The 8,853-nt window shown below is 40.5% G+C and overlaps 1 protein-coding gene and 1 long non-coding RNA gene across 2 annotated transcripts; one reads left to right on the forward strand and one right to left on the reverse strand.

Annotated features, from left to right (window-relative positions):
• Positions 1-1,076: 1,076 nt before the first annotated feature.
• On the reverse strand, positions 1,077-1,283 carry LOC121655990. The gene is made up of 2 exons (XR_006013350.1): positions 1,219-1,283; positions 1,077-1,138 (listed from the first exon to the last, which is right to left on the reverse strand). It is a non-coding gene; the product is annotated as an uncharacterized LOC121655990 (long non-coding RNA).
• Positions 1,284-6,452: 5,169 nt separating this feature from the next.
• Positions 6,453-8,602, forward strand: LOC121655398 (C-X-C chemokine receptor type 1-like). Its single transcript, XM_042010010.1, has 4 exons — positions 6,453-6,572; positions 7,797-7,981; positions 8,062-8,381; positions 8,517-8,602. Exons 1-4 carry the CDS (start codon positions 6,477-6,479, stop codon positions 8,600-8,602), a joined length of 687 nt encoding a protein of 228 aa, XP_041865944.1. The 5' UTR covers positions 6,453-6,476.
• The last annotated feature ends 251 nt before the right edge of the window (positions 8,603-8,853 follow it).

Genomic DNA, 8,853 nt, shown 5'->3' on the forward strand with positions numbered 1-8,853 from the left:
GCATAGTACACGAGCAGGTATGTGAACAATTCAAAATGCAGTCAGTTGCAAACGTAAACGTTAAACAGCAAGTTTATTCTCAGCCTAAGACCACCCCATGACTCACTGTTTCTGTTACAGGTTGAGGTTTGTGGGCTTTAAAAATAACATTTTATGAAGGTAATGGCAAAACATGTTCTCACTTTTAGATTTAGATACTAAAACCGAGAGGCAGAGATGGCTCAGGCAGGTTTACGCCCACAAACTTTTAATTAAAATTACTGCACTGCAGTTTTCTCTGCAAGCAGACAACAAAGTATTATCTTATCTTATAGTAGCTCATTTTTATGCTTTTCCATCCATTCTGTTGCAGCTTTGCTGTCTTTGGGATCGTTGTCTTGTTGCATGAAGCAGTTTCAGCCAAACTTTAGCTGTTAAATAGATTACTTCACATTTAGCTTAAGAATACTTGTCAAACTAGAAAGGTCTCAATTTCTGTTTCATATCATGGAATAATTTTCTCTCTCAAGGACTAAATAACTCAAAACTTAACAGATTCTCTTTCATTAGTTTCTTCGGCCCTCTTTATCTTAGCTGTTAACTGTTTTTAGTTCCCACCATTCACACTGATGGTGTGCTGCCATCTCCAGCTGCAGCATCCTGCATCCTGCAGCAGCACAGACGCATCAGCAGCTTGTCAATGGGCCCTTTGTACAGAAATACAAACAGAATCAAGTCCAGAAAAGAGCTGAGAAGGAACAACATTAAAATAATCATCACTTTGAATTCATCATGATGAAAATTATAATAAAAATAATGTGATGTAATTTTTATTATAATCATGATGGCAGCTGGGAGAATCGTCAGAATGTAATTAAGCAACAGCAGGACCAGAATTCCTAGAATTCTTCGTTTTTCCTCAGCAGGCACTGAGGCAGCTGCAGGTGGAGTCTGCAGCACAGATTTGAGGGTCCCAGCTAGACAGATGATGAAGACGGGGGCAGGGAGGAAGACTAAAGTAAGGACAAATGAAGGCTGACCAAAGAATAAAGGAAGAGGGACTGTGAGAAGAAAAATCCCCCAGACTGCGACACACACCCACACAGAACCTTTTATTTGTCTGATGCAGGGTAACTGTGGGCAGACGATAACAAAATACCTGCAACACAAGAGAAAATCACATTAATATGAGTGTTTGTCCCTGACTGATACGAAACATGATGAAAGATGGAGTGTTACCTCTCCAGAGCAATGCACATCCTGAAACCAAGACTGGTCATCACACTAAAGATGTAGACAACAACAGATAATTTGTTGGTTAAATAATAATTTTCCTTTGTCACCCAAACCCTCATAGAGTAGAGCTGGATTAGATTGGAGATGATGAGGTTTATGTAGTAGACAGGAACATGATCCCTTCGTGCCTGCAGACAGGATTCAACATTAACACCATTATAAACACATCATGTTGCCTTAAAGTCTTGTTTCCATGTGAGGATGAAGTGATCTGCTACTGTATAATGTGCAGCACAAGGTTGAAAGAGGCTGAACATTGAACACTTGTTTCTCTAGACCAGGGCTACTTAATTCAGTTCTACAATGGCCGCAATCCAGCAGGTTTTCCATGTTTCTCTGCTCCAACACACCTGGCTCCAATTAATGAGTCATTGTGCAGAACCTGACAGGCTGTTAGATCCAGTTAATTTGACTCAGGTGTGTTCAAGCAGGAAAACACTGAAAACCTGCTGGACTGGGGCCCTCGTAGGACTGTCAAGAGGCAAGACCAGCTGGCCGGCTCTATGGACGGATTTGAGGGCTTCACACTCGTGAAGGATGAGGATGTTTTACCACCTGCACTTTTCACCCATTTTATTTTTAAACTTCACATAGTTTTACACAGACGCCACTGTTCTGGTCGTCTCTGTGTCGGTCCAGCGCAGCGCAGCAGCCTCCTCCTCACCCCTCCCTCTCCTGTTCTGAGTCATGATGGCTGTCGGTGATCAGCTGATCAGCTTTTCTCTCCTATTGCTTTTGTTTATCATTTAGCTGAGAAGGAGGAAACCAGCGGCTCGTGGTTCACACAGTCACATATTTATCTAAAAGTGTGGTTTTTGGACGTGCTAGCTAAAGTAAGCTACATCTATCAGCCTCATGTCACCATGTAAAGCTGAAGAATGAAACATGTTGATAACAGCAGCCTGTTTCACTTACATGTTGTTTCCTTTATTTCCTACAACTTTTTAGTATTAATGAGGTTTTAGTGACTCAGCTGTAAAATCTACTAGTCATCAGACAGTCATGAACACATCTATGAATTCAGGTCAGGTTCAGAAATCCAGTGAGAGTGAAACAGCAACAGGAAGCACGGAGACGTCTTCTCTGAATCGATGGCGCTGTGCAGATGTTGGAGACACAGGTCTGATCATTGAGGGTCATGAATGTGGTGAGAAATTATGAACAGGCTCTGAGATATAAATCAGAGCAGGATCCTTCTCTAACACAGTAGCTGACAGGTGGTAGAAAGGGTTTATACTTCAGCTCTGCAGGGGCGGGTCTAGAAACGTTTTGATGGGGGGGCAGGCGCTGATTCTTTGGGTCTCTCAGGGTGTAGATTTAGAACGACATGAATGTGAGTTAACATATACGTACCTTATAACACAAACAGCAGATAACCACTAGGGCCAAAGGAAAGCAGGTGCTGATCTTGATCCAAGCCATCACACGAAGAGCGTCGTCTCTGTACATCTCTGCCTGTTTACCTAAAGTCTTAAAGTTCTGGAAATATTTACACACAGATTAGTTTTTTCTAAACACAAAAAAAGTTGAATGGAAAACTGATTTATTTTACAAAGCAGGAAACAAATCAGTCTGAAGCTGAACAAACAGTCCAACAGCAACATTATTTTCTCTGTTTTCCATCTCGGTTTCAGTGCGTCTAAATTAACATTAAAGCACCAACATTAATGTTCCAGATTACAAACATAGTTCTATCTATTTATCAAGCTAACGTCAGCTTGTAGCCTACCATCACTTTCATCTGGATGTGTTGCATCCACTTTTCCTTCAAACCAACTCCATTAATGTAGCTGGGAAGGTTTAAATCTGTTAATACTCGATTCAACAGAATGAAACACTAATCAATCATCGAGAAGAAAGAAATCTTTTTAACAAAGAAGCAATGAAAGAAATCTTTTCATTAACTGATCGTTATGTTAGTTGCAATTAGAGAACCACACGAATAAAACGACACTGGAGCATTCACTAAGTAAAGAACTAATAAGAGGTTATCTCTTCCTTATTACATCGTTCCACCTTCAGCTGATCAGGAGACATTTTCCCCAAAACTGTTACAATAAGAGAAAACTTGTAAAAGTAGAACGTCACACTCACTCGTGTCAGGATGGCTTCCAGTAGAAGTTTAGCTTTTTCAGAGCAAATGAAGAAGCAGGAAATGATTCTGCTTCATAAGACGTCTCCAAGTCTGAACTCACACATGCATAGCTACCAGCACACACACACACACACACACACACACACACACACACACACACACACACATCAGTTTGTGGGTTCAGCTTTGCATTTTCTCTTCCGATCCTTCAGCTTTCAGAGAGCTTCTTCCACCACGATGCCTCTTCAGTTTGGAGAAAATGTTTCCTAAAACCAGCCGCTGCAGAGCGTTAACACAACCCAGTTTCATTTGCTTTAGCTGCTCTGATGAAAATAAAAACTCAAGCAGAGAAAACTGCTGCTGAACTTGTACATTTTTATTATTTATCTTATTCAAGGTCTCTGTGAACTTCCACCACAGCAGATTTATCTCTTTTCACCGAACGCCTCAGACCTCATAATAAGATACAAACATGAAAAAAGAGAACACGGATCCTTCAAATAAGGCAGAAAGTTCGTCTCACTTTGGTAAATTTCTAAGAAAATAAGGTGATTTTATCACGTTAGTTTTACAACCTGCCTGTTTCTTTATCTTTTTACATGAAAGCTGCAGAAAGTCGTTAAACTATAAATTTATACTCAAGATACTTTTTCATACCAAAAGACCATCAGAGATGAGATTTATGGCTCTTTGATGGGAACCAGATGTTCCTTTCTAATAGCCATTTAAAAGACTGTCTCATTCTTATTTTTATTTAGTGTAGAATTCAATCAGGGGAAACTCATTTTATCAAGGAAATAATAATAATAAGGAACAATGTGGATCAGAATCATTTAAAATGACACATTTACTCTCTTGGTGGGAATGATCCTGAACCTACCATCCCCAGGCCCACCCAGGCCTTCCCCCACAGGTACATGTGATCCCTCCCGACATACACACCTATGTCCCGCTCATCCTGACACATATACACACACACACAGACACACACATGCAGACATACCCACACACAAACCTCTCAGTCTCACCTTTAACCATACCCCAGTATCTCCCCCAACGATCACCCGAGCCCCACTCAGCCTCCCTTCATACCTCTAGACCCCTCCTGTCTCAGGTCCGTACCCTGAGTCCTGAGGGGGCAACCAGACACCAGGGCATGCACCAGCCCACCCCATGGCAGCCCACCCGGCAGGCCCAGAAACCCCTGGCACTAACCAACCCCTCCACCCCCAAGAGAGGGGGCCAGCTGTTGTTTTTGATCTATAAATTTCCCACGTTGCCTTCATGTGACTCTAAAGTTTGCACTGATGTCACTCAAATTCATTTCACTTTTATTTTTCCTGTGTTTCTGTATTTTTGTGTATTTAAAAAATCGTATATAAGATTTTATAAAGGTACCTATTTTTTATTGTTTGTTATTCTAGTTTATTGTGAGTTTTTTGCATCACTAAAATGTTTTTGTGGGTAAAGTTGTTTTACATGGAAATTTACTGTATCTTGGGTTCTGTTGTGGCACAAAGTTCTTTGGTGAGAAAAATCTAAAATAGTGATCTCACTATTAAAGAAATAAGATATGGAGCCACCTTATGAAACGGTTGTTATGGAAATTAAAAAACTAAATGAAACTGACCAATAGTTCAGGATCATTCCCACCAAGAGAGTAAATGTGTAAGTTTAAATGATTCTGATCCACATCGTTCCTTATTATTATTATTTCCTTGGTAAAATGAGTTTCCCCTGATTGAAATCTACACTAAATAAAAATAAGAATGAGACAGTCTTTTAAATGGCTATTAGAAAGGAACATCTGGTTCCCATCAAAGAGCCATAAATCTCATCTCTGATGGTCTTTTGGTATGAAAAAGTATCTTGAGTATAAATTTATAGTTTAACGACTTTCTGCAGCTTTCATGTAAAAAGATAAAGAAACAGGCAGGTTGTAAAACTAACGCGATAAAATCACCTTATTTTCTTAGAAATTTACCAAAGTGAGACGAACTTTCTGCCTTATTTGAAGGATCCGTGTTCTCTTTTTTCATGTTTGTATCTTATTATGAGGTCTGAGGCGTTCGGTGAAAAGAGATAAATCTGCTGTGGTGGAAGTTCAGAGACCTTGAATAAGATAAATAATAAAAATGTACAAGTTCAGCAGCAGTTTTCTCTGCTTGAGTTTTTATTTTCATCAGAGCAGCTAAAGCAAATGAAACTGGGTTGTGTTAACCTTCTGCAGCGGCTGGTTTTAGGAAACATTTTCTCCAAACTGAAGAGGCATCGTGGTGGAAGAAGCTCTCTGAAAGCTGAAGGATCGGAAGAGAAAATGCAAAGCTGAACCCACAAACTGATGTGTGTGTGTGTGTGTATTGGTAGCTATGCATGTGTGAGTTCTTATGAAGCAGAATCATTTCCTGCTTCTTCATTTGCTCTGAAAAAGCTAAACTTCTACTGGAAGCCATCCTGACACGAGTGAGTGTGACGTTCTACTTTTACAAGTTTTCTCTTATTGTAACAGTTTTGGGGAAAATGTCTCCTGATCAGCTGAAGGTGGAACGATGTAATAAGGAAGAGATAACCTCTTATTAGTTCTTTACTTAGTGAATGCTCCAGTGTCGTTTTATTCGTGTGGTTCTCTAATTGCAACTAACATAACGATCAGTTAATGAAAAGATTTCTTTCATTGCATCTTTGTTAAAAAGATTTTTCTTCGCGATGATTGATTAGTGTTTCATTCTGTTGAATCGAGTATTAACAGATTTAAACCTTCCCAGCTACATTTATGGAGTTGGTTTGAAGGAAAAGTGGATGCAACACATCCAGATGAAAGTGATGGTAGGCTACAAGCTGACGTTAGCTTGATAAATAGATAGAACTATGTTTGTAATCTGGAACATTGATGTTGGTGCTTTAATGTTAATTTAGACGCACTGAAACCGAGATGGAAAACAGAGAAAATAATGTTGCTGTTGGACTGTTTGTTCAGCTTCAGACTGATTTGTTTCCTGCTTTGTAAAATAAATCAGTTTTTCATTCAACTTTTTTTGTGTTTAGAAAAAACTAATCTGTGTGTAAATATTTCCAGAACTTTAAGACTTTAGAAAACCAGGCAGAGATGTACCTACGCAAGGAACATTATTTGATGGCTTGGATCAGCATCTGCACCTACTTTCCTTTGGCCCTAGTGGTTATCTGCTGTTTGTGTTATAAGGTACGTAAATATTAACTCACATTCATGTCGTTCTAAATCTACACCCTGAGAGAACCAAAGAATCAGCGCCTGGCCCCCCATCAAAACGTTTCTAGACCCGCCCCTGCAGAGCTGAAGTATAAACCCTTTCTACCACCTGTCAGCTACTGTGTTAGAGAAGGATCCTGCTCTGATTTATATCTCAGAGCCTGTTCATAATTTCTCACCACATTCATGAAACTCAATGATCAGACCTGTGTCTCCAACATCTGCACAGCGCCATCGATTCAGAGAAGACGTCTCCGTGCTTCCTGTTGCTGTTTCACTCTCACTGGATTTCTGAACCTGACCTGAATTCATAGATGTGTTCATGACTGTCTGATGACTAGTAGATTTTACAGCTGAGTCACTAAAACCTCATTAATACTGAAAAGTTGTAGGAAATAAAGGAAACAACATGTAAGTGAAACAGGCTGCTGTTATCAACATGTTTCATTCTTCAGCTTTACATGGTGACATGAGGCTGATAGATGTAGCTTACTTTAGCTAGCACGTCCAAAAACCACACTTTTAGATAAATATGTGACTGTGTGAACCATGAGCCGCTGGTTTCCTCCTTCTAAGCTAAATGATAAACAAACACAACGAGAGAGAAAAGCTGATCAGCTGATCACCGACAGAGTCATGACTCAGAACAGGAGAGGGAGGGGTGAGGAGGAGGCTGCTGCGCTGCGCTGGACCGACACAGAGACGACCAGAACAGTGGCGTCTGTGTAAAACTATGTGAAGTTTAAAAATAAAATGGGTGAAAAGTGCAGGTGGTAAAACATCCTCATCCTTCACGAGTGTGAAGCCCTCAAATCCGTCCATAGAGCCGGCCAGCTGGTCTTGCCTCTTGACAGTCCTACGAGGGCCCCAGTCCAGCAGGTTTTCAGTGTTTTCCTGCTTGAACACACCTGAGTCAAATTAACTGGATCTAACAGCCTGTCAGGTTCTGCACAATGACTCATTAATTGGAGCCAGGTGTGTTGGAGCAGAGAAACATGGAAAACCTGCTGGACTGCAGCCATTGTAGAACTGAATTAAGTAGCCCTGGTCTAGAGAAACAAGTGTTCAATGTTCAGCCTCTTTCAACCTTGTGCTGCACATTATACAGTAGCAGATCACTTCATCCTCACATGGAAACAAGACTTTAAGGCAACATGATGTGTTTATAATGGTGTTAATGTTGAACCCTGTCTGCAGGCACGAAGGGATCATGTTCCTGTCTACTACATAAACCTCATCATCTCCAATCTAATCCAGCTCTACTCTATGAGGGTTTGGGTGACAAAGGAAAATTATGATATGGTCCAATATTCATGTGTTGTTGTCTACATCTTTAGTGTGATGACCAGTCTTGGTTTCAGGATGTGCATTGCTCTGGAGAGGTAACACTCCATCTTTCATCATGTTTCATATCAGTCAGGGACAAACACTCATATTAATGTGATTTTCTCTTGTGTTGCAGGTATTTTGTTATCGTCTGCCCACAGTTACCCTGCATCAGACAAATAAAAGGTTCTGTGTGGGTGTGTGTCGCAGTCTGGGGGATTTTTCTTGTCACAGTCCCTCTTCCTTTATTCTTTGGTCAGCCTTCATTTGTCCTTACTTTGGCCCTCCTCCCTGCCCCCGTCTTCATCATCTGTCTAGCTGGGACCCTCAAATCTGTGCTGCAGACTCCACCTGCAGCTGCCTCAGTGCCTGCTGAGGAAAAACGAAGAATTCTAGGAATTCTGGTCCTGCTGTTGCTTAATTACATTCTGACGATTCTCCCAGCTGCCATCATGAGTATAATAAGAGTTACATCACATTATTTTTATTATTATCATTATTATTATAATGAAATCATACAGACCATTATTGTTATCTTGATTCTGCTCAGTCCTTTTCTGGACCTGATTCTGTTTGTATTTCTGTACAAAGGGCCCATTGACAAGCTGCTGATGCGTCTGTGCTGCTGCAGGATGCAGGATGCTGCAGCTGGAGATGGCAGCACACCATCAGTGTGAATGGTGGGAACTAAAAACAGTTAACAGCTAAGATAAAGAGGGCTGAAGAAAGTAATGAAAGAGAATCTGTTAAGTTTTGAGTTATTTAGTCCTTGAGAGAGAAAATTATTCCATGATATGAAACAGACACTGAGACTTTTTTAGTTTGACAAGTATTCTTAAGCTAAATGTGAGGTAATCTATTTAACAGCTAAAGTTTGGCTGAAACTGCTTCATGCAACAAGACAACGATCCCAAACACAGCAAAGCTG

Source organism: Melanotaenia boesemani, chromosome 16 (assembly GCF_017639745.1).
Source record: "Melanotaenia boesemani isolate fMelBoe1 chromosome 16, fMelBoe1.pri, whole genome shotgun sequence".
Lineage (NCBI taxonomy): Eukaryota > Metazoa > Chordata > Actinopteri > Atheriniformes > Melanotaeniidae > Melanotaenia > Melanotaenia boesemani.

Excerpts from the sequence above, each read along its gene's own strand:
- LOC121655398 (XM_042010010.1), top strand. The coding sequence starts at position 6,477 with ATGTACCTACGCAAGGAACATTATTTGATGGCTTGGATCAGCATCTGC. Across the intron at positions 7,982-8,061 it reads ATGTGCATTGCTCTGGAGAG|GTATTTTGTTATCGTCTGCC; the intron begins GTAACACTCCAT and ends CTTGTGTTGCAG. Across the intron at positions 8,382-8,516 it reads TCTCCCAGCTGCCATCATGA|GGCCCATTGACAAGCTGCTG; the intron begins GTATAATAAGAG and ends TTCTGTACAAAG.